Source organism: Diorhabda sublineata, chromosome 8 (assembly GCF_026230105.1).
Source record: "Diorhabda sublineata isolate icDioSubl1.1 chromosome 8, icDioSubl1.1, whole genome shotgun sequence".
Classification (NCBI taxonomy): Eukaryota; Metazoa; Arthropoda; class Insecta; order Coleoptera; family Chrysomelidae; genus Diorhabda; species Diorhabda sublineata.
In genome coordinates, this window is record NC_079481.1 from 4,373,346 (window position 1) to 4,400,027 (window position 26,682).

At 31.5% G+C, this 26,682-nt stretch overlaps 2 protein-coding genes across 3 annotated transcripts; one reads left to right on the plus strand and one right to left on the minus strand.

Annotated features, from left to right (window-relative positions):
- The first annotated feature begins 1,566 nt into the window (after positions 1-1,566).
- Positions 1,567-2,918, plus strand: LOC130447856 (trypsin-3-like). The gene is made up of 2 exons (XM_056784893.1): positions 1,567-1,585; positions 2,206-2,918. The coding sequence occupies exons 1-2, from the start codon at positions 1,567-1,569 to the stop codon at positions 2,916-2,918; spliced, it is 732 nt and encodes a 243-aa protein (XP_056640871.1).
- A 3,784-nt stretch (positions 2,919-6,702) lies between these two features.
- LOC130447325 (beta-1,4-glucuronyltransferase 1) lies at positions 6,703-16,693 on the minus strand. Of its 2 annotated transcripts, none has more exons than XM_056784084.1 (5): positions 16,502-16,693; positions 12,471-12,742; positions 10,282-10,950; positions 9,198-9,351; positions 6,703-7,211 (listed from the first exon to the last, which is right to left on the minus strand). In XM_056784084.1, the coding sequence occupies exons 1-5, from the start codon at positions 16,508-16,510 to the stop codon at positions 7,002-7,004; spliced, it is 1,314 nt and encodes a 437-aa protein (XP_056640062.1). In that variant the 5' UTR covers positions 16,511-16,693; the 3' UTR covers positions 6,703-7,001. The 2 variants fall into 2 exon arrangements, with proteins under 2 accessions (XP_056640062.1, XP_056640061.1); XM_056784083.1 differs by lacking the exon at positions 16,502-16,693 and adding an exon at positions 15,256-15,329 and having other exon boundaries at positions 6,787-7,211.
- Between the last annotated feature and the right edge of the window lie 9,989 nt (positions 16,694-26,682).

Below are 26,682 nucleotides of genomic sequence, written 5' to 3' on the forward strand. Positions count from 1 at the left end.
GCTTCAACTTTTCCTCGGGCCCACAAAAAAGCATAATTTTTTCACACTTTTCAGTTCAAATAAATTTTTCCTTCCTTTTTCTTTGGATCCATTGCTCATATGGAGTGTAAAACCAAAAAAAATTTTTGGGCCCAAGGAAAAGTTTATATTTTGTTGAACATCAATGTGTTAAAGTCGAGAAAATCCACAGTTAGTGAGGTGCTGATAGATATACTGAAAATGCTTTCCTCCTTTTTAGTTGTAAATATATTTTTAATTCTTATAATTCCTGCACATTATTTAAAAATTGTATATTTATAATCAATTATTCTTGCAAATTTGAAATATTGAGAAATATGTCAGCAGCTTCTGCAATAGTCCAAACGTCAAACTATTGAACGAGGTAAGAGCACATGGAAAAGTAGGAAACAATGAGAGAAAGAGGAAAGAAATATTTTGAAGACCGAGAAATCTACCAAGCCAAATACGAGAAAGAACTGATATTTTGAAAAAAAGATTTGTCGATATTATCAAATGGATATATTCGTATCCTTAACCTATTTTTTATGTAATTAAGGTCATATTTAATGGTTTTTGAATGTATTATAGGTAATTAACCAAATTTTTATATATATTTATATCTAGATCAATCCGTTATCAGTAGAAGGTGAATTTTGAAAAATGTTGAAATTATTTCTTGTGATTCTTAGCGTTGTTCACATCTTAGGTAGGTGAATCGTTTTTATAAAAGAAGTGACTACCAAATTTCATATTACCTCATCATCATTCTTAAGAGAATAATGTGAAGATTTCAAAACGATACTAAATACAGGGTGTTTCATTAATAATTTAAAATTTTGCTACTGTTGAATCACACAAAAATTATTAAGAATTGACGTATGGAATGAAATTTTTATGCCCAATACATTAAAAGTATTTTTCTCATCTTTCTCTCTCTATACTGTGAATTTTACTAGATTGTGTCAAAAAATTGTTTCTCAATAGCCCTTCGCAAATTTTATTTCTCCAGGAAATTATTATTTTGAAATTTCTATATTAGATGTAAAACAATTTTTCTTCTGATAAGAACCATTTCACACTTATCGAAATGGAAAATTTCCAATACATCGAAAATAGACATCACCTTAATATATTTAATTGTTGTGGGATTGTGGCAAAGTGTACTGTCTTCGAGCTCATAGTATATATTCTTAATAAGGTTAAAGCATACTGTAAAAATATGAATAAGAATTGTGGTAATGCAATTTTCAGAAAATATGTCCAATCCATATGACTCAAAAAAGAATTTTCAAAATTTTAGCAGATATAAATATCGAATTCATTGAATTTTGCAGGAATCATATGTTTTTGAATTTAAGGTTAGGTTAAGTTAAATGTACATGTTCAGCCAGAGTACATCTATCAGAGTATAATTTACTGTTACTTTTGTGAGATGTCGAGTAAACTTTCAGATTGTCCACTGTATTTTCTTTCACCAATTTTAACGAGGAATTTAATTAACTGTATTAAACAATTCATTAATTGAATAATAGAATAGAGGTGCAGTTTGTTAGCCATTTTCATAATATGTTGCTTACAGATTTCGGTGAGTTCAGGAGTTCGCTTAAATCCAGGGTGCATTTTAGCGCTACTATACACTAATGTGGCATCACAGAGATTTACCACTCACAATATAGTCCTGATCTGATCCCGTTCGAATATTTTTTGTTCGGAAACCTGAAATTACTGTTTAGGTAATAGCGAAGATTCATCATATTTTTATAGAGGTACAGAAGCTTTACTCAGACGTTCTGAAAAGTTTTTGGAAATATGTCTGTTGACAAATCACGGCTATTTTTTATTTATGACCTTTCCTCCTATGTTAGGATAAGAACTATGAATCGCATTACGTACAATGACACAACAATTCATTTTGAACCTAAAAGCGAAAATCATTCTGGCTGAAGCGATGGAAATCTGTTAGGATAAGGCCGGCCTAAACATGATGCCGGATTGTAATCCCTAGTCTCCTCTCAAGATCCATCAGTTGAATTATTAATGAAGCACCTTCTATATCCGCAGGTTAGATATGAATGTCACAAAATATCTTGAATCATTTTCATACATAGTTTTAAGTTATTTAACTAAACGTCTATTCACGATTCAATTTTATTGATCTTGAAACCGGTAACCATTTTTTATACGAAATTTGGTTGTTTTTTTCAGCTGATCGAGAACCAACTGAGAATCAATACGAAGGTAAAATTGTAGGAGGTGCAATAACAGATACTACTATATATCCATACCAATTATCTCTACAATATTTAGGTATCCATGTGTGCGGGGCTTCGTTGATAGGACGAAAATGGGTCCTGACAGCCGCCCATTGCGTATACGATATATTCACCAACTTTCTCTCGATCAGAGCGGGTGCCGTAGCCAAACAACGAGGCGGGGAAGTAGTAGATGTTGTTAAAAAATATATTCACCCTTTGTTCAACAATGATACTCTAGACTACGATATAGCTCTTCTCGAACTCAAAGAGGATGTGGACCCAGATTATGGTGAAATAATACCAATAGCGAACGAAGGTGATACTATGAATGAGGGAGACATGGGTACTGTTGTCGGTTGGGGAGCAACTGTTGAAAATGGCCCGATGTCGAAAGAACTCATAGTAACCGAAGTTCCTGTAATAGCTCACAAAAAGTGTGAGACTATTATGGGAACAATGTTAACAAGCCGGATGTTTTGCGCAGGGTATCTAATTGGAAGGAGAGATGCATGTCGAGGTGATTCTGGTGGACCATTTATAATTAACGGTGTTCAAATTGGTATTATTTCGTGGGGTATTGGATGCGGACGACTGCTAATTCCTGGCGTTTATGCATCTATTCCTGTACTGAGGAAATATATTAGGTCGATATCAGGAATTTGAAAATATGAATAAGACTGTAGTCTATAATATTTGTTGAAATGATTGGGAATTGATGTAGCGATACAAAAGTTAATTTTATACAAAGACAAAATAAAAGTAACATGATACTGTTATTTTATATTGTAACTAAATTATGAGAGAATAGTAAATTGAGTGCTTCCCACAAATTTATGATACTGATTTCCCTTTACACAGAGTTCCAAATTGATAAACTTTCATACATCTTTCTGCTAACCCCTTTGAGGGTTAAATTTTAGTAATAGGAGAGCCAGTGATATTTTTTAGTTATGCTTTATTAAGAACTTATTTTCTAAGAGATTTTGTTATAGAGGACCTTTCGTGAAAATCGCGGTTCAATTTGGAGGCACCCTAATCTTTTTATTATACAGGATGAGTCATGAGGAACTCAACAAACTTCCATCACCATCAGAGAGGATATTATATAGCTACCAAAAAGTGTCAACTCCTATTGAAATAAATAAAAAAACTGAACTTTTGAAATAAATTCTCGTAATACCAATTCTAAAGCATTTATTTAACAAATGGAGTACAGGCACTTTCTTTATATATACTAGAAAATAACCCAAAAATAAGAATCACATTCATTTGGAACAAATAACAGAAATATTTCCTAATGTCTACACAAATAAAAGTACTACTTTCTACTTAGATATTTTGGACAATATGCAGATACTTCTGGTGATAATTACATAGGTAACTTAGTTATAAAATCAGAAATGTATTTTAACTTTGAAAAAGATCGCTCGCCAGTAGCTACAGATAAAGGCGTTGTAAGTAGTATTTTTAGAGAAATGCTTACGTTGGGAAGGGTACATACAGACTGGAATATTTTTTAATATATCATTAGAGCGTATATTCTCACTGCCCTGATCTGTCAGTCGTTCTTGGAGAGCAGAACAACGTTTTAAAAGATCGCTATCACTTCCGAACATATTATCATACTTATTTAATAAGTCAAATCGGTTTTTAGACAGCTTAAAGTTCGATGTATAGTTTTGAAGAAGAAACTAATTTTAAAGGCGGTTTACGAGTCGTGAAGGTTCTCATCTCGGTTTTCATAGTCAAACAGCTTTGGAAGTCTTCAATTTCGAGGATGCTACTTCTTTCGCTTGTACAAGAATTTTTGGAAATGATTGGTCAGATCTATATTCAACTATAGTTTTCAAGTAGGTTTGGCATATTTTGACATTTAAATGGGATTGAACGTCATGTCAAATGATAATTCCACAACTAAATTAAAAATTTTGTGCAGACGTTAAGAGGCAACTCGCTTTATGTCTTAAATCAATCTAAAAGGAATTATCTTCAGTTACTTCTAGAAGACTTTCGCAAACCTTAATTGAATAGTGGCTTAAATTCTTCTGGACCATCTTGTCTCACCCAGAAGGTTCAAAGTAAACTTTGATATTTTTTCTCATAACATTTCATCTTTTTGTGGATAACGAAAGAAAATTATATATCTCATGCACAGGATGAAAAAATGTATTGTAGCGACATTTACTGTTAAGTTTACAGTATGAGCCGCACAAGGTACAAAAAGGGCTCTCGGATTTGCATCAAGAATAAGTTTTTGAAGCCGATAGGCTCTTACAACTTAGGAATCGGCAGCAACTGGATGATACGCTAATAAAATTTCTTGGGTTTTGGCGCCCTCAAAGGATGACGCCCGTATGCATTGCACATATGGTATCAGGGGTCCTGTGAATTCTATTGAAGAAGTTGATGATTATATATTGAAGGAAATTTTCTGAAAAGTTATCAATGAAGTTATTAGGATACATAGATGAGAAGATGGATTAATTGGATGTAGAATAGAAAACAGTTACTATAAATTCACGTTCTATTTGATCTGTTTAATTAATTTTTTTTTTATTTTCTAAGGAAAATTACATTTTTTAATTCCTCATGTTTGTAGTTATTTTTCAGGATGACTTTGAAAAATATGTACCTTTATATGTGAGCTATTAATGATTTCGTTACGATAAAGACCATGCATGACCAAATTTGGATCAGTTATTGTATCTAAAATCAATTCAACTATTATTTATTCAGTTGTTGGTCGTGGCAAACATTTATCAAGAGTATGTCAATTATTAAGAACTTTACTATATCTATAGGGTAAACCTAATAATAATATTTATGATGAAAATTAGTTTCAAATAATTGACATACCTGGTATTTTCCGTGTATTTGAATTCATTGCAGCATCTATTTCGAAGAATGTGGAAATGTAAGCTTTACATTTGTAGTAATCTTATGATTTTGCGTTTCATCCTCCAGCTTGTAGATGTCGCTGACAAATAAGTAAACTATTTTCATTCCTCCATTCACATATTTATAAGAAAAGACGCTAGATGAATAGAAGTTTGAAAAATGTGAATACCATTCAAACGGATTTTGAATTAGAATATTCTCAATATAAAGATTTATGTCCCTGTAGCGAAAAGCAAGACATTTTAACATTTCTTACAACTGTTCCTTGAATATCTTTGATATTTACTGTCTGGATACTTTTCTCAAAACTGTTAATAGTGCAAGAAATAGTGTTGGAACTTCGAACCAGTAAACAAATCAAACTTATTAAATTGTTAAGTGCTTCAAAAGTTGAATTATAATTCTAGAACTTTGTCACTATTAGAAAGTCACTGTAAACTGTAGAACCAAACATGAATTATAAATATAGGCCGTCAAAAAAGTCACCACAAATAGGCCGTGGAAGCAGATGCCTCCATAATCAAAGAAGAAAGCTATGAGGAAACTTTTCTTGATTTTTTTCGGTAGTGAAATTTGTTTTGTATTGTTTTTTTGTTTTATGGTGTTAAGAGGACTTCATAGATATTTTTAACATCTATTTCAGTGAAACTAATAGAGTTGAAACTGAGTAGTTTTTTTAGTCAGTCTGCAAGTAAGCTTTTAAGCAATATACAAAATTTAGAACACTAGGTTCTGGTTAGTGATTAAATTACGGTAGTTTTTTGAGACATTTGTTTTAAGTGTTGCTTTCAAATTTGGAGATTAAGTGGTTCAAATATGATTGGTTGCAGTAAAACTGAGAATAAAAAGGTCTAAAAACCAACAAATAACTTCACAAAGCAAATAAATCTGCGCATAGAAGCTTATGGCAAAATCAGTTGCTTACCCACACCACAAGATGCCACACGATCCCCTTTTCTCATTTAAAATTTTCGAAGGGTAGCTTATATTTCAAAAGGGGTGCTGAAGGGGGATAATAATTTCATTCTATAAACTGTCAATTCAAGAATGAACATCGATCTGTTTTTTGCACATAGTACATAATAGAGCTGAAATTAAATTTATTCTAAACCTATGGACCGTTTGTATATATATTATACATTTTGATAAAGTAGTCGAAACATCAAATTTTCATCTGTCTAAAAACTAATTTTAACACAGAAGAGACATAAAATCAAGACGATTTATTGAATTAAAGAAATCATTTTATATTTTTTCGCTTCAACTTTCCATTTCTTTGGTGAAATTCCATGGAGTAGGCAGATTTAAGCCTTGGAATCAACCTAAATAATGGGTGATTCATTGCGTGGAGTAGGCAGATTGCGACCATGGAATTGGATCACTTCTTACAAATGAACGAACAACCACGCTATTCCCATCCCTTTCTTGATAATAGCTTCAAAAATTCAACGACTTTCAACCCGCGAACCTAGCTCTTTGTGTATTTCCTTATATAAATGTTTAAACAACAATTGTTTGAATAAAAATGAGACTAACTGCATCAAACTGATCAATTATTTTCCCTTTTATTGAATAATAATCAAATATCACATTTTTGGATTCCCAAAGTATTGTAGCCAGAAAAACGATTTCCTTTTTTTGATAACGATATTTTTTCATTTATTTTCTAATAATACATTTCTGTTTCATACAAATGAAAAAAAAAAACTAATAAATTCGTGACATCTTCATAACACTTTCCAGTACTATTTCTACACACAACTAATGCCTTACAATCTCCGTTATATCTAAGGATTTTTTTGCTTCTTGAGCAGTGATTTTGGTCCCTTAGTAACGAATACAACGTTTTCAATTTTTTCTTGTATTCATAAAATTTAAAGGATCTCTATTATATCTAGCAAAAACTTCTTTTTTGAATGCTTCAAAATGTTTTCTATTCAAATTGTTTTGGTGTTCCCGCCACGTTGGCCTGGATCGTTTCACTTGTAAACCCCAATGACAAGTAAAAATTGGAGATAGAACCAGAAATTCATAGCCGGCGACGTACATTTCATAAACCTGCAAAATATTAAAAAAATATATCGATTTTCAATTAATTATAATCGAACGAGCAGTATTAATATATTTCAATCACATTCGAAAATAAAATAAAATATACAGTGTACTTCAAAAAAAGGCGATGTTGTTTCTAGGATAAGAAGAAAACTGAAGAATAATTGGGGTTTGCATTACATCCCTATTCACGATAAACGGCGTTGAAGGGAAGAACGGTATAAACAAGATTTTATCTAAACTGCTGACCACATTTAATGTTTTGAGAGGTTAATATATCCCATTAATTTATTTTTCTAACATGCCTACTTTATAATTTTATATATTAATAATTAATAACTTTGTCATTACTTTATTCCCGCAGCGGTATTACCTACTTCATATTTTTCAAATCAAAATATTTCGATAGCTGTATATGTTTTACCTAGAGTATATTTTTGATGTAAAATTGACTGATTTTATTTATTTGCAATTTTGATCAACAAATCTAACATTAAAAAAATTATGTTACACAGTACTTGGTACGAATCACGTATAGTTCTTTCAATGTCAATTGCAGATTATAAAATTTATATAAAAACCTTTGCCGACAAAGGCAATTGAATAATTATAAAATGGACGTCATTATACGCCGTTATTTAGACAGATCCACTTAATCGTAGTGCTACTTGGAAATCATTATTATACCTCGTTAACTTACTACAACTGAATATTAAATTATAAAACGTAAATAGACGAATAAAATGTACCTGCCTATAAGAGCGTTTGGTTTAAACAGGGTACCAGACGTGAACTGAGCACACAAATCCCATTTGTTTTTTTTTCTGAGAAACGAAATTTCTAAGCAAAAACCATAAAGGAACATGAATGATTTGTAAATAAATCAACAAAAAACAAATTTCAATTCCAAAGTATCTTTATAAATAATCATGGTAGTCAGAATCTTGTGAACTGAAATCATCATTTGAAGGATTTATAAGGGGTTAGGTAAAGAGGGTGATACCACTCTGATACGCTCTTGCCGGTCTACTGCTAGAACTTTCTTTACGATTTCTACAAACCTCTTTACTCAGTTCTGGTGACTGATTACATCTTCGTAATTCTGATTTTACGTTCACTCATATTAACTCTATATGGTTAAACATGCAATAGTAAGGAGGTAGTCTGAGTAGAGAAACCCTGTTCTTTACAAATCTTGTCAGTATAATAAATTTTCTCTAATTTTAGACCCTAAATAACAGAAAGCAATTCTTTGTTTGTTGACCTTTTTTTTACGATCGCTGACAGGAATAGGAATATTTTTTTCAGACATAAATGCTGAAATTTGACCTTTCTTACTATTAACTTGGTATCTTAAGGAGTTGCCGCGAGTGGTAGGATGAGTTTTTCATTCCACTGACTTTGGACCTACAGCACTTTTGCTAAAAAAATATTGGCCTAATCACCACCATAATCCAACATAGCTGAGTGATTTTCTTTTTCTTTTTCGCCGGATGCCTCTGTTGACATAGACGTTACTAAGTTACTAGTTATATTAAAAATAAAACGGATTAATTTTTACAAACAGAATACTTTGAGTTTCTCGCATTTTGTGTGTTGTATTTGTAAGTGAATAAAATAATCATACTGGTCAATTTTGTGGTTTTTTTGACATTTCCTCAAATAATGTTTGGCTACATTTGCACTATTTTTTTACTTGTATAAGAAACTATTCCAATATTCTCTGTAAGTTTACTTCAATTCTTTCTTAGTTTGTATTTCATTTATTTTGTATTGACCAAAGATGGTCAAAAACTAAGATTTTTAATACTTTTATCTGTTCTCAATGTAGCGTGTTCCGAAAATTTATTGACCTACAGAGCTCTGATTCAGCCTAGTTTATTACAAAATTCATGTTCTTTAAAAGAAACTAGTATAACTTTCGTAGAAAAATTTATAAAAATTCCTCCACAACTTTTTGAGTGGAAGATGACACACTATTACCATCATTACCTGACTATTTCTTGTATATCCGTAACCTATAAATCTCTCGTCATGTGGTGGGACTATATCGGGTGCGATATAAAAAGGTTCATAAAGGAATTCGAAATTTGTAACTGGATGACTAATATGTACATCATTAGTTTCGTCTTTAGTACTTTGCCACCTGTAACGAAAACAAAAAATAATCAACTCAATAAAAACCTACAAATAAGTCGATTAGGTTTGTTAGAATCTTCAAAAATTATAGTGTCAGTCAATAGTTAAACGTATGACGTTTTTCACTTCATTATACAAATTAATACCAAGAGATTTTTGTAAAATTATTTTCCTAAATTAAATATATAAAGTATCGTATGTACAAGAAAAGTTCAAATATAAACGAAACAAACGTTCTGACATATTTATTTATTATCAAATATATTTACAGAAATTTACAGTTTTTCTAAATATTTTTTGCCATATCTCCGGAAGTTTTCCTTGGGCAACTCGGACAGCCTTATGCGCACAACCTGTTGTTGTGTTGCGAATTGAGGACTCAAAATGAAACTGTCCAAGAGTTTTTTTCAAATAACAACATTTTGATCTTTATCAAATAAGTAGATTTATCAAATCAGTTCTCACCTAAGAAATTAAAGTAACTCTTTGGAAAATAGATAAATAAGAAAAGGGATTAAATTAAATAATTAAAAAATGATGTTAGGTCTATTTTATCAATGGAGTTGTGCATAATTTCGAACATCGGGTCACTTGTAAATATAATGAATGTTGTAACATTGAAAAAACTATGTGAACAAACAAACTGTAAATTCGTCACTAATGAAAAATTCATGGAAAATTACACTAACTTAGATAAGTGAAAAGACTTCTGTGTACAGGTTCAAGTTTTAGCTACCTATTAGTTATCAAGAATTTTCTTTAACAACACTCATTAAAAACCTAGAATATTATATATCTTAGGTAAGTTCCAATGAAGGCGATAAATCTGACCTTAGATCTAGAACTATTAATATACACGGGATGGTCAACTCTAATCGTTGATTTATAGAGTAAACAAAACAATTATGTCAGACACTCATATACATTTTCTACTGACCTTGTAAAATTTGTTGCATATTGATTATAAATAAAAACTTTATGATGAAATGGTCTAGCCAATCCCTTATTCGCCATCCTTACTAAATCAGTCTTGTTGTGAGGAAACGCCACTCTCTCATCAATTTCATAAGTTGGCACAACATAAGCACATTTCTTCTCTCCCTCTTTGCATTCAGCTTCCCCTAGAAAAACATCCAAACTCTCCGCCATATTGCTACTAGGAATAATATCCACGTCCGTTAAAAAAACAAAACCAGCTTGACAGTTTTTTCTAGCTAAATTCCTCAAGTGGTTTTGAGGATAAGGTAACTTCGCTCTCCACTGATTAGAACCCTTCTTCAAGTTCTTGGTTAGGTGTTGTAATACTTCTACTGGACTATCACATTTAACTTCTCTTAATCTATCTTCGTCTATTGTATACTTCTTCGGCCGCCTTTCCTTTGTTAGAGCTAAATGGAAACTGACTTTATCGTTGATTTTTTCGTTACATTTTTTCAAGTATAAGATGTAGAATAGTAGAGCGTTTAATTCTTCTTCGCTAGCTGCGAAAGTCGCCAAAGATATAGGACCGTTCCAATTGTTGGCGACTTCTATTAGAGACGGGAGTTTATCTAGTGAGCCTTGTGTAGCTAAGCAAGTTTTGAATAGTTCATTCAAGACAACATATCTGTAAAAATAAACAAACTGGTAAAATTTTGAATGGGGAAACAGGAAAAAGCGTCAAATTGATAATAAATTTGTTAAATATGTGGGTGTGATTATTTCCACAATAGGGAGCATAGAACTGTAAACCATTAAATGCATATAAAACGGGGAGAAAGACAGGGTTGCATATGATCACCTATACTTTTTAATATATATTCGGAAATAATTATCCTGGAAGCACCAACAGAAGAGGAAGCGGGGATTGCAGAAAATGGTATCCCAGTCAATAACATAAGATTTGCTGACAACACTGTCTTTATAACGTAGAATATAGAAGACCTTCAAAGAATTACAGAAAAGGTAAAAAGAGTCAGCGAGCAGTATGGGCTACACATGAATTTAAATTTAAACTTAATGCAAGATCAGAATGCATAGTTACAAATTGGAAATAGTCCGGGGAAGTAAGATCAAAAAATCTGTCAATGAGAAAAATAAAAAAAGGAGGGGTCACAAATTTTTTTACGTAGGTGCACCGCCTTCCTAAATTTCTGACCAAATCACGTGAAAGCTCGAAACGCAGCTTGCAAGCACATTTGAAAGCACTAAAACTCGATGGTATTTTTGCTAATAACTTTTTCTGACGTACTCGCACAAAAAAAAATCGTAGAGATCAAATTCATATGAAATTTTATGCCCTACACGATGACGGGAGTCGATTTGTGAAATGAAAAATTTTCGACGAGAAATGAAAATGTTTTCGAAAGGTCGTTTTTTAACTGGGGCCCGTACTGAAAATAGGCGTATCGAGATCAAAACATAGGGAAACATAGAATGTCTGCTATAGAAAATTTACGTTTTTCCAGATTCAGAAAATTCAAAATGGCGGCCGCAAAAATCATCGAAAAATAAAGTTAAATATTTTACTTAAAGTTGAAAAAGTTTTTAAATACGATAATTAGAAGCCGAGATATAAAAGCTCAAAGTTCGCTTCATACTGTGTCCGTACTATCGAAAATTTTTAAATTGTGATTATTGCACTAGTTTGTTACACTTTTGTACTGATTAAATACAGATCTGAAAGAACGTTGTGTCACTGGCTGCATTAAAAAAAAATCAGTAATCTCACCGCGATCGACCGAATCTGATTGCGACGTAAACGCAGAATTAGTTTGTTCGGCAATAAACTATTCTACAAGCTATCCTCTAGTATATATCGTTGCTGAGGATGTAGATGTTAGCTTTGGAAAAAGACAATATTACATAAAACAGAGTGCGGAAACGATTAACATCCAGCTACTTCACGTTGGTTGGTCTGCTTCTGATTCACGCTATTGCTTGAACCGCTCCACCCATTCAATAACGAAGATTTTAAATCATTGCTTGTAATATAACTCACACATTTTCACACACAAAACAACAACCAAATGTATTATAGACTTGATATTTGAAATTAAATTGTAAAAAAAGCTTCTTTGATAGCCAGACGTGAATTAATGGTTACCAATTCCCGGTAGACTTCATATAAAAAAATAATTAACTTACTTATCACCTACTACAATGTTGTCAAACAGTTTGTATTTATGCTGGTCGTCCCAACGGCCTAACTCTAGGTCCAACGTTGAAAAAGGATCATCCTGGTTGTATTGAGTATTTTTGTTGCATTTCTGATAGACTACTTGTGGAATTTTTTGTATAGTAATACGTTGTTGCTTTGGACATTCTTGGGTGTACATAAGTTTCACTGTCAGCATAACGTTGTAGACTGTTAAGCAAATCAAAGCAGCTATGCTTATGTTCCAAGGACGACATCTTCCCTAGAATGAACGAATGTCAATTACTATTTATCAATATAAAATGTACAGATAAATTGTATTTATTTTTATTTGTTAAGTTTATTTCATATAATTTTCATCTGATATATAATTTTGAGCACAACCCGCTGTGTACCCAACTACGGAATATTTTTGTACTTTACAAGTTTATGTTTTGATAGTGACACCGAAAAAAAAGGAACCAGTTGTGAAGAAGTAACATAAAATTGTGAAATTAACACTCAATAACTCAATCATCCATGATATCAATAAAAGCAACAAACATAAAATACAGTCCATAAACAAAATCTACTTACAAATCACTTTTTATGTATAATGTACATATAAAATACATTCATTTCTATTCTTCCTTATATTTTTATAGTCGAAAAAATACCTAGTAACTAAAAAACAATCAGAATACTAAAAATACAAAAAAAATCGGGATCTTCCTTGCTTCAGTTTCAGAAAATTTTTAATTTGGGTATGAAAAAAGTTGATGCAAAGTTTTTTCTTCGAGCTTTGATTGACAATGAGAAATAAGATCGAACTAAAACATTTTATTCTAATAGAACAACTCCAAATCAAACCAGAATCAAAGCAACAGTCAATTAAACACGCCATCATCCATCCGTTCGAAAAAATGTCATCAAGTCAAATTAAACATAAAAACAATTTTGAATCGTTTTTTTAAGCGTAGTTAATAGAGAGTTTCTTCCCCGGTTTTAGGGGAAACAGAAGAGACCTAAAATCAAGAACATTTAGAATCATATCAAAAAGTCCAAGGAACAAAAAATTTAAGGAATTTATTATTTTACTAATAACTGGTTGAAGAGAAGAAACAATTATATTGAGAGATTGAACACAAAGAATGAAGATCATCAAAAATATGAAGACAAGAAGAGAGAAACAAGAAGTAAGATTATCGAAAGAAAAAAAATTGAACAGAAAATGTCAAGAAATTGTAGCATACATTGGAAAGTGTAAATGCAGTGAAACATGGAAATTCCTCATTAAAATGAAGAGTAATACCCGAGCATGGTTGGGTTCAGCATTATAGTATACTACCGACCGAGGGTAGACCTGAATTTAGTCAACCAAAACATACAAAGATAGCCATAGATTCAACAATAGTAATAAAAACAGCCAAGCAACTAAAAAATAGAAGAGCCGCGGCTCCAGGAGGGATAAATGCTAATAAAAAATGAACAAAAAAACTCGTAGAATCATTATACATTCACAAAAATATTAAGAAATGTGATTCAGTAGAAATACACTAATTACAGACAACGTGGTGTCTTTAAAGCAGTTAATAGAGAAAAAAACAGAAAATATTAGACCACATAACATACTCTTACAAAAGTCAACAAGAGCTCATATAAAAATACGAAATCTACAGTAAAAATCAGGAATAAAGTATCGGAATCATTCACAGTCAACAAAGGCCTGAGATAAGGATACTGCATCTCACAAATACTTTAAAAAATATATTTTAGAAGCTCTTATAACTTGAAAGAAGAAATGCAAAGAAAGAGGAGTCCAAATCGACCTGTTTATTGCAATTGCAGATGATCAGGTCATATGTGCAAACAATAGAGATGACTTAGAATACATGAGACGCTAACTAAAGGAAGAATACGCAAAATGGGGACTGTAGACGAATGTGAAAAAAATCAGTACTTATGTTTAGGAGAGGATACCGGAATACAACTAAAAAATGAAGAAATTATAACGAGATGTGGGAACCATAGATATCGAGGAGTTATTTTCGACAAAAATGGGACAGATGATATGTAAATGAAATGTAGAATGAACAGAGCATAGAGAGAGATCAGAGTATGACAATAACTAAATCTATGTGGTATATTGTGAAATACTTAATTCAGGGCCGGATTAAGCTAGCGACTTGGGGGGGCTATAGCCCCGGGCCTCAGGTCCAAGAGGGCCCCATCATTTGGAAATCTTTCTGTATTTTTGATGTGTTGATACCACAAATCTAACGTATTGATATTATTTTGTGAATTTTTCCGGGTTTTCGAATTCCTTAAGGGGACCCCGTCATTATTTTAGCCCCGGGCCTTATAAATCTTAATCCGGCCCTGACTGAAATAATGAAAGCTGAAGATCTACAGAATAATAATTAGGAGTACGTTTATATATGAATCGGAAACGTGGTGAAAGAATAACTAAAGAAAAAAATAGATGCCACACAAATGGACGCACTAAGTAGAGCAAATAGAACGTCAAGGTTGGATCGAGTCAGAAACGACGGAGGAAAGATTGTCAAAAAAATAATGAAGTGGATCCTACGGGAGAACAGAAAGAGAATTAAACAAAGATTATCATATATGCATGGAATAAGATCAGTGAGTGTAAGAAATCTAAACGATGAGGCATTTATAGTGATGCATTCATTTTGATTTTTCTTAATCTTCCAGGAGAATTTTCGTCAAAAATATCATGGCAGTATTGTCCCAATGGAAACACAATTATAAGTAAAATTGAAAATAACTTACTTGTATTATCTTGACGATTGAATACATTATTACATATAAGAAAAGATCATTCTTTTAATAACATTTGGAACCTTATAATTTCAAAATTTATCGATACACGTTATCAGCTCTTATCACACTATGAGATAATCATTAAGATATATACAATAGATATAAAGATATATACAATATACATCGATATAAAGTAATGAGTGATGTTTTCGTCATTTCAACAATTTAGTTATGAATTTTTCAAATCCATCCTTATACAAGTTGACGAACAAATTCTAAATTTTATGTCCAAATTGTATATACAAATTTCAATGGAAACAAACAATGATGGAACTTTTTCATCATGTGTTTTTTATTCAATTCTATATATAATAGGTCATGAATTCAAAACACGAGAACACGAGATTAAGGGATGTAATCATCAGGTACAGATCCAAACTATGTTGTATGACGGTCAAAGTACAATAAGGAGCAATTCTCTCCCTGATGCTTTCCAACATCTAGAGGGACTCTAACCGCAACGCAACACTCAACCGTTATGGGAACGAAATAAAAGAGCTATGAACCGAATCGCATCTGTGTATAACGTGAAAGAACAATATCAACGCGGAGAATAAATACCCAAACAGTAAAAAAGACAGCAGATAACACCGTGGAGAAATCACCCGGAACGAATTCGAATACGTAGAAGTCATACTGGATCAAAACTACGTCTACTACCTAAGCAAAGAAAGAAGATGATCCTAGCAGAAATTGTAGACCAAGCTCCAATTTATCAGAAATATTCTTATTCTTATCATTCTTTGAGAATATATAACATAAAGATGAAGATAAGATATTTTCATTATTTCCTTAAGGCTGCACGCTCGGTAGGTTTACAATCGTGTGACTTGTTCTTGTGCGATCACTTGTAATTCAAAGAGAGATCAAAGAGATTTGAAATATTCGTTACAATGTGTCCTATTTCCTACTCTTAAGAGAAACTAAAAGTTTAACCAAAAAAAATTACATTTCTAGTCAGCATTGATCAAACAATAAAATGATGACAAGTAATCGAAATTAATACCTATGAAAACACAATTTTTATATATTATTAGAAATAATTGAAAACATTGCACTAATAAAATATTTATTGAATCAATACAAAAGAACAGATGCTATTTGAAAGCACTACATAATATAGTGATAGTGTAATTAAATTTTATTCGTTATAAAAAACGTTTAACATAACTATTTGTTGACAAAAAACACGTACCTGAACCATTTGGTCTCTTCCAAAACTACAAAGTTTTTTCTACATAATCTATCCAAACATATCAATTTAACTTTGTTATTTTTTGTCTACTAACTTGTTTTCGACACAAAATATTTAATTTCGCAGACGCTACAACAAAAAACAGGCTACTGATTATGTGATATGGAAGTAACAACAGAAATATATTTTACACTGTTGCCGATAATTATCAGTTGAGTTTCTTATCGCCAGTAACTTGTTTTAGGAAAATCATTATCTTGATTCAACACATGAAATTGTTATTTTGATATTGATATATTGATAAGATCATAAAAAATAATAATTGTTACAACTTTTACCATTTAAAACTAGTCTATTGTTTTCTTTTATGATATTTATTATATACTAAACATGATTTGTCTCACTTCATATATACTATTTCGTCATTTTATAATCTTGTTTATTTGCTCCTCTTTATATCAAGATAGAACTCAATTTTTGAGTTTATTTAATTGCAAAAAAAGTTTCATAATATTTAAATTCGTTTTTTACAATCCGACAACACGGCAAAACAAGAGAAATGTGCGCAGCTTCAAAGAAAACGTGCCAGCATCGATTTTCCTGTATTGTTCTGCTAATCCAAGGGGAACTCTTTAAATATGTAGGGTTTACCTGGAATGTTGTCAGTTGTTTTTACTCTTATCAAATTCCTTTGGGATTATTTTTATCAAGAGGGACCTCACGCCCATATATGTCTGTCATTTTTGATATGGGTATATTTATTCTATACATAGATAGTTTTGTTACAATCATATGATTAATGTCAGGTAATTGCGGTACGAAAATATATCTTCCCATTTCCCAACAGTTTCCATTATCTACAATAACATTCTAACCATCATCGTTTTGGAAGACATATGGAGGATAAATATTAAGAGCTTAACATGCCAAATCTAGATCTGCTTCCTATTTTTTGCTATCACGTATAACTTCTATCTATTAATTATTTTATCAATAATTTAAAATTTTCTATTTCCCTTGAATCATAAATGCTCTGAAGATGAAGGAAAAAAAACCGATAAGTTGATAGTATATATATAGAGAGAGTAATGGTTTATTGACAAAAAATTATTACAATTTGTGAACAACAGCTGGTAAAAACTGAAAAACAAACATAAAAATAAGTAAGTAAATATACAATTCCAGAACTATTAAATTACTATACAAAATATTATATGTACATTACCTGGCCAAATTATTAGATGGTCTGTATTTTTTGTGGCTTTATGGACTGTGAGTGTTCGTTTGGCAGTATTATTTAGTTAGATGATTCTGAATGCATTGTCAAAATAATTGCACTATTTACCTTATGTGTAGGAAAATCAATCTTTCACCAAGTAAAAAAACCTGAAGTCAATGTCCTTGTGTCACGCTAGTGTACGAATTATAAAAAAGAAAATAGGGCCAGGAGAAGAATTAAATCCGAAAAAGAAAGAAAAGATGCGGTTACCAATTTTCACCCCACGCTCAGAAATATGTTTGAAGCAAATTTGTCTAGATTTGCTACCACAAAGGTGATAGAACCACAACAACAGGATGCTAGCAAAAATGCTTCCTAGCGCACTGTTCAAAGAAAGAGAGAGTTAGATTTTAAGGTTTGCCACCCCACCAAGGAGCCCAAGTTAACAGCTCCAATGAAAGCAAATCGTCTGAAGTGGGCCAAACCATGGGAATTACGAAGATGTGAACTTCTGGAGATCGGTGAAATATTGTAATTGAATGAAAAATTAATACATTATTATCATTTAGAGTTTAATGAAGCAAAAAAACATGGAAGTTTATATATTTTTCTATATTTAGTTACGGATGTGAAGGAAGCACATCCGAAATTTGACAAAGTAAAGCTCTGTATGTACGATCAATACAAATAAGTATTATAATATATTGATTTCGCAGCTCAGACAATAGTTCCCAAATGCAGAACCATTCACTTTCAAGCAAGTTGGAGTTCCCTGCTACATTGCTTGGTCTGTTAAAGCTTATTCAGCAAAAGAAAATATCACCATGTTGGATTGTCAGGGTAATAACCTCGATATGAACTCCTATCTGGTGGGAGCTGATTAAAAAAGAAGAGAAAAACCATTGAAAGTTTGTGTCTGCAGACGTCAGGTCTAACTTCCCAGCCTCATGAGATAACAATTATTCAAAGTGATGTAGCTAGAAATTGGAAATGCATATGTACAGGAGGAAGAAACATGAATATCTACACGAAACTACAAAAAGGTGCACAAGAGTTTTATTGGCCACTAGAATGGGATGTTAATAACTATAACATTTGTAACACTACAACTTTTACCACGTTTTCGAAGTGCACCTGATGGATGTGTGGCTGTTCTTATCTCAGAAAAGCTTTTTAAACAGGTATATTATTTTATTAATTAGACTGAAATTTTCAATAAAACTTTCTAGTGTTTATAAAACAACAAAACTCTTTCGTATTCTGGCTTGGTTATTCACCTCTATTGACGTTTGCAAGAAAATTTATTCCAACATAAATTTAGGTTTGTCTATAACAGTTTCCTATATAGTTAATTATTCTAAAACCACTTTTCTCTAGAAGAGGGCGCGAGAATGACATGAATATTCTATGTACATTCTATATACTTATCAGTGGCATTAATTGCTTCGTTTAGATTTAACTAAAAGCTACTGATATTTCTTTTTGGACAGATTTTGCCGCTATTGATGTAATTTCAAATGTAGAGGGTGGGATATAAAGTATTATGAATAATGCACAATCAAATTATGAGTTAAAAATTCAAATCCACTAGCAGGTTTATAAATAAAAGAGACAAACGGTGCTTCTCTAGAGCAGGATACCAAAGTGGATGAGGAAGAGAAGAGACAAGACATAATCACCTTGTAATTATAATAAACTTATACAGAAATAATAAATTTACAATTATAAATACACACTTTCAGCTCAAAGAGAAAACAAAGAAATAACAAGAAATGTCAAAAGAAGATAAAAAAAGTATTTGAAAAGAAGTAAAATATGTAACGACTCGTCGACTGTGCGGGAGCTAATACTATTCCAAAAAGCGCGGTACATCGCATATTAACTGAGAATTTGAACATGGAAAAGCTGTGCTTGAGATGAGTACCGAGTTTGCTCATAATATAACAAAAACAGCGTCGTGATCATATTTCCATCGAGTGTCATGGATGAAACATGGGTCGATCACTTCATATCCGAAACAAAAAAAAATCAATGGATTGAAAAAAGATAACCGACTCCAAAGAAGGCAAGACCGTTCCATCCTCAGACAAGGTCATGGCATCAGTTTCTTGGAATGCGCGTGAGATAATTTTCATTGACTATTTTGAAAAAACGACCTCATTTGGCTAAGAAGAAGAAGAAGAAGAAGAAGAAGAAGTGTTGTTTTATCAAGAGAATGCACCAGCTCACACATCGGTTATTGCGATGGCCGAAATGAATGAATTAAAGTTTGAATTGCTACTCTATCCACTAGATTTAGCACCGTCGGATTATTTTCTGTTCCCAGGCTTGAAAAAATAGATCGGTAGTCACAGATCTTCCAACAATGAAGAGAGGATGTTGGCAGTTAATAGCTAATTTGAGGAACTTGACGATTCTTCCTATGAAAAGGGACTTACCTCGTAAAAATAAAAATGAAAGCCACCATCAGACAGAAGGACACAAAAGAATACAGTGAAGAAAATAGATAATATAAACTTAGTCATAAAATTAGGTACAAAGAAATGATAAAAGGGAGAATCAAATATATCGAGAAATATGACACAGTGGGAGAAATATGGAGGAAATTTTAGAGAATAAAAAAAATGCAGCAGAAAATACATGTCAGAAAGTCAACACGTGAGAAAAAATTGACGTGGGAGACCGAAAAAGACGCAATTAAAAAGAAAAAACGAATATGAAAGAAATACCTAACAATCAAAGCACAATCAGACTACAGAGAAAGACTACCGCCAACTCTGTCAGGCCAGATACTTCTGTGACCATCCTAGTACTAAATATCTATATTTAATAATTTCGGGAAAATAATTTCGTTGATTAAATTCATTCATGAATATAAATTTGTAACTTGCTACAAATTGTTATTTATAATTACTCATTCATTGGCATTTAGTTAATGACCCCGACTAAATAACTGCCTTCAATTAGTTGCTGTTAATATGTTGAATTTTGTGCTTTTTATCCATTCATTATCTGTTATAATAAACGTCAGAGTGAAAAAGTTCTAATTAGTTGATTATCTGATTCACAAACCGCACCTCTTGCGTGTATTTCTTACTAGTAATTTTTGATCAAATAACAATGCTAAAACTATTAGTGAAAAGACTCATTTGCAATAACCAATATAATGCCCGGATTGATACCATTTGGGTTAGGATTTTAAATGCAAATACCTGAGCTTGTATTTGTTTCCTAATTTAGGTACATTAGTATATTTTGGATGAGAATAAATTTCTTAAATCTATTGACCTTACGAAAGCGCTGTATGGAAACCCATCTATTGCAGTAAGTGCGTCCTCTTTTTCTCTTTTCCATTTCTCTAGCTTGCCAAATCCTTTTTGTCGGTTTATAATTTTCTATTCTACAAAGGTGTCTTAACCATCTAGGCAATTAGTTTCCAATTGTTTTAATCACAGGTTCAACATCAGTGGCGTAGCGTACTTTGGAGGAGCCTTGGGTAAAAATTAGTTGGAGGGCTCAAATGAGGGGTGAAATTAAAATTCATATATATTTATTGATTGTAAGTTATCGCTTCCTCCTATAAATTGAGTCAGCCAAGCAATTCAAATTGAATTTATTGAATCATCTAGAGCTGAAGGCGATTTCTACTTCTATAGACAATAGTGACAATAGTCTGATAGCCTTTCCTACCCCATCGAAGTCATAGGTAATTTTTTATCACATTTAATTCTGAAAAACTTTCAGCTGTTGCGGTCATAACTGGAAGTGTCAGAATAGAAAGCATGCTGTTATTACCTCTGGAAAACTTGATTCAAGGCTATTGAATTTCATCAGCAATAATTCCATGAGTTTCTTAATGGATTGAATTTTTTGTATTTCAGATTTTAAGCATGTTTTCAGAGCAATTAATTGTTCATAAAGATTAACAGATTTCCGGAAGCATTTTTTATCACTTCGTTTGAAGAAGATAGAAGTTTCTCCGGATGTAATACTTCGAACATATTACTCAGGTCACAAAGGCTCGTATTGTAGAATCTGTTAGGTGGTTTAATACACAAAAGCTCATTACCTCAATCCATTGTTAATCTTAATCTGTCCCAAAATTCTTCTTTCTTTTTGGATCTTGCATCTTCATTTGAAAAGCTTGAATTATGTACTTGATAATTTTTTCTTTAGTTAAGAATAAAGTATACATTGAAAATGTCTTTTGATTCATATAAGAGCTTTTTTTGGAAAGTGACATCGCTCTCACAATAGAAAGAAATATTTTGATCATTTCTACAGAATTATATAATATGTGATTTCTACCAAAAGTCTGCAACAAGTTAACAATGAAAGTTATTCTGTGAAACGAAAATCTCTTCGCAAACAAGCAGAATGAAGCTTCCTCAATGAAGACGCAAAAAGGATTCCGGATTCTAATTTCTGATGTAGAATCATCTAGTCTTATTTATGAAAAAGTGACATGCGAAGTAAACAATAAATTCTAATTAAGACAATTTTTCTTAACAGTCGGCCCCGTACAATAATAATTCTATTCTTATGTTTTTAACAGTGAAACTTACTACAAAATTGAGGTTATTCACCTTAACCAATCTAACGTCAACTTCACTATTCTCGTAACAGCATAATAAATAAAAATGTTATGTGCCCTTCACCAAGCCAGAAGAAGATTCATTATTCTTTGAAGCCGCACCTGCCCAGGTATACTGTAATCACACCATTTCATTCATGAAAGATCACGTTAAATGATGACGTAATATGGAATTACATCATGTATAAGTAGGTTAAATATGTTGTGACATTCACAAGGAAGCATTTATTTTGTTTACTTTCAACAGTAGGTGTATGAGAAATCCACTCAGAGCAAAAAACATTTTATAAAAATTTGAATAAATAATTGTCAATTTGTTTAATTTCTTATTTCTTAGACCTTTCGATATATTAATACATCTAAATGTTCTTGATTTTAGGTCTCTTCTGTTTTGAAATGAATTTTTTTTAACAATTTATGGATGAAAGATGAAATTGGACGTTTTCACTTTTCTTTAAGACCTTTTCAAAATGATATTGACACTGACAATTTGCGTATTTATATTAATCAATCATATTAATCATCTACATCCTGAACATCAAAATAAGAATAAAAAGAAAATTAATGTTTCCTTAGTCCTTACATCTCAAATATATAGCAGTATTTAATCAATCAAATTATTTGTATTTTTATTAGATTTTACAAAATAGAGCTAGAAATTTTACTCAAATTATTTAGATTATTATCAATAATAGCTTTTTCATTTTTATAAATTTGAAACATTTCTAAAAATTCTCTTTTTCGTGTATTAAATTCAGTTCCAAGAATTTTTGAATCTTTATAATTAAATTTATGTTTTTTGATATTTAGAAAATACACTAAAAGGTCATCAATACGATAAAACAAAAATAAAACTGCGTTGAGGAACGATAATATTTCAAAAATTCTTGGAACGGAATCTAATACACGAAAAAAAGAATTTTTAGAGACAGTTCATATTTATAAAAATGAGAAAACTATAAATGATAAAAAAGATCTAAATAATTTAAGTAAGCTCTATTTTATAAAATCCAATAAAAATACAAATAATTTGATTGGTTAAGTACTGCTATATATTTGAAGTGAAACGACTAAAGAAAAATTAATTTTTCTTATTAGAACATTTACTTTTTTATTCTTATTTTGAATTTCATGATGTAGGTGATGTATTGATTAAAATAAATACGCAAATTGTCAATGTCAATATCATATTTTGATAAAGATTTGAAGAAAAATCAAAATTTATCTTTATTCATATATATACGGCCCCGTAGTTTTTTGGCTTTAGAAAATCGAAGAATCATCCAATTTCGATAATTTTTTTTTTTAAATCTTCATTTTTACGACGAATTTATGAAAAAAAAAAATATGGGAAATATCTCACTCCTTCGCATAACTTTTTTACAAGGCATCAAACGCAGTTCATATATTTTTTTGGTTAATCTACACAAAAAAACAAACATTTTGGAAAATAAATGGAAGATCAACTCATAGGTTACCCAACAGGATAATACACTGACTTATTCAGCATTCTTTGTTGGAAGGTTTCCAGCTAAATTCAGCGTCAAACTGTTAGACCATGCACCTAAATCGCCGGATCTTGAGTCGTACAATTTTTATATATTTCCTAAAGTGACATCTACAATAAAAAAAAACAATGAAACAATGATGAAGCTATAAAATAGACAATCAGGAGTCTTGTAGAAGATAACAGAATAATACTACCAGTAATGATAAAGTAGAATCAGAATGTTTATATGAAAAATGAAATATTCGACGAATTAGTCTAGTTGGAGGTGCGATATCACCTCAATTGTCTTTAATAGTAATTGCTAAGATTCTGAGAACTCTAGAAGTCAAAAGAATCAAAATAATAGCGTATGCTGACGATATAACTGTATTGATTTCGGGTAGAGACTCACAAACAGTTGGTGACAACATGGAAAAGGTATTAAAACAGGTGACCATATGGGCGGAAAATAACGGAATAGAAGTGCGTCCTCGAAAGAGAGTTTTTTGTTGATAAAAAAATATCAAACCAAAAAAAAAATCTTAAACATTATTATCTAACACTAACTACTAACAGTAACGGAAATGAAAGCTTAAATTGGTCAAAATAAATATTTATTTGAAACTTATCCATCAATATTCCCATCCTATAATCTTCAGGTCGCTTTTTCATGGATCGCCTACGTTTCTGAGCTCGATCTTCGTCGAAGCTATCCCATTCTTCAGTGAGCGCCGTTTTCAGGTCTGATTTACTGGCTAGTGCAGGATTTCTAGCTTGAGATTTTCTCTACGGGTACGCGCTGGCCAATCCATAGCGGCAATTTCGAAATCTAGTAAGTACTGCGGTATGCAACCTACAGTATGTGGACGGGCACAGTCCTGTATTAGTATTAAGATTTCGTTGATGGAACTGGCGTGATGCTCTAAAATTTCTTCTATGTATCCTTCTATATATCAGTTAGCCGATAATCCCCCCACTCTACCGCTAGTTTCAATGAAGTAGACTAGGTTTTTGCTTCCATTCAAATACCTAAACCATCCAGAAACCTCGTCCAAAAGCCACTTTTTCTTTTATGGAATACAGCACGAATCTTTATTCGGTATTCTGTAGACTCCCTACTTTAAAATCACACTCGAATTTTGTCTGGGAGGAGAATGACTAGCTAATCGTAGTTTTGTTTCAAGATTAACTGCATTAAGTCTTTTTCTAGCTGTTCAGCCATTCTTCGCATTTCTTTGACCTCTTGCTAGCAATTGGACACCATTTAATGCTTTATTTCTCAGCGTTGTACTGACAATGAATTTATCATCTCTCTCGGATGTGCACGTTTTACTTCGGAAATCTCTTCGTAACGACGGTAAACTCTGCCTTGTCCCTATAAGTGATCATTTGAGCAGCTTTATCACTTATTGTGTCCATTTACAGGTAGAATTCTTGTTTGTTGTTGCCGAGGTAAATAACTTTCTATAAAAGTCTATAATTAGCACCATTATAAATAAGAATAAAAAGGGTGGTTACCCATCATAACATATTTAAATGTTTGATTATCCTATGTAAAATTTATTCACGTTTCCAATTTTAGCTGGTTAATAGACACATCGAAATATGGTTTGAAAGCTTTGTTATAATATGTATGTTTTCTCGACTCGACTGAGACTTCTAAGAGAATTCGGGAAATATTGATGTTCTTTTTGTTTGTTGAATAGTCTTGCACTGAATAAATACTGTATGTAGCAAATCCGACCGGAAAAAACCGCGAATTTCAACCGAGCTCTGAAAATGTTGAATATGTGTCCCTTAGCACTCTTGGACTATTTGGACTGATTCAAAGCTTCAAAGGCTATTATGTCCATGATCATTTTTTCTACATATTCAGTACTACGAGCGATAATATACAATCATGATGGATTCTGAAGAGGGAAAATACCACCTCCAGTATAATAAACAAATGAATTGTTTTACAAATAAATATTTGTGATTTGTTGTATTTTAATTTAATATCGTATACAGTAGATACAGTGTTTGATCTCTTTGGCATCATATTTCTAAATAATTTTTAAGGAAATCATACCTTAATTCTCAGGTGCAACAAAAATTTACCACGCCAGCACTGTTCCTAAAATAAAGTTTGTTACACCACTGTTTAGTAACTTCTCACACGTTTAAAATTAACGTAAACACATTTTCCAATATGTATATCATTAAAGTAGTTAGTTTGAAATCATAATTTGAAATATTCATAATCAAATTATTTGAATTAAAATTTGAGTTTTTTCAACTTTATTGCCGCCTAAAATTCCGTTTCCATCAAATATAAATTAGTCACAAATTAATCGTCATTATTCAATATATTTTATGTGTATATCGTATATTTAATGGTGACCTACATTTTTATTGAGAAAATAATGAGCCAATTTCATGTTTTATTTTTTATACGTCACTGGGATACTCTACGCATACGATTAGTCCAGTGAACAATGGTAAAAATATGGTATCACCTCAGAATTCCATAAAGACGCATGGATTTGCTTGAAACTTTGGAATAACATTATGTTAAAAAACATTTTTGAGATTGAAATAGAGATCACATGATGGTTTAGGATACTATTTTCATGTTTTTCAACCCTAAGTTAATGTATTTCAATCCTTAAAAAGCAAACACCCCTTTTAATTAAATTGAGACAAAAACAATTATTTTAGTACTTTATCTTACTAAATTTATATTAAAAGTGTTCTTTTCATTGTATTCGAATCAAATGTTTTTTTATCACAAAGTTTTCACCCTTAAAAATCATTCATTATTGCAAAAAAGTTGGAAAAAATAGATTTATGTTCTCATTTATAGAATTAAACATATTACTTATATTGAATAAACATTT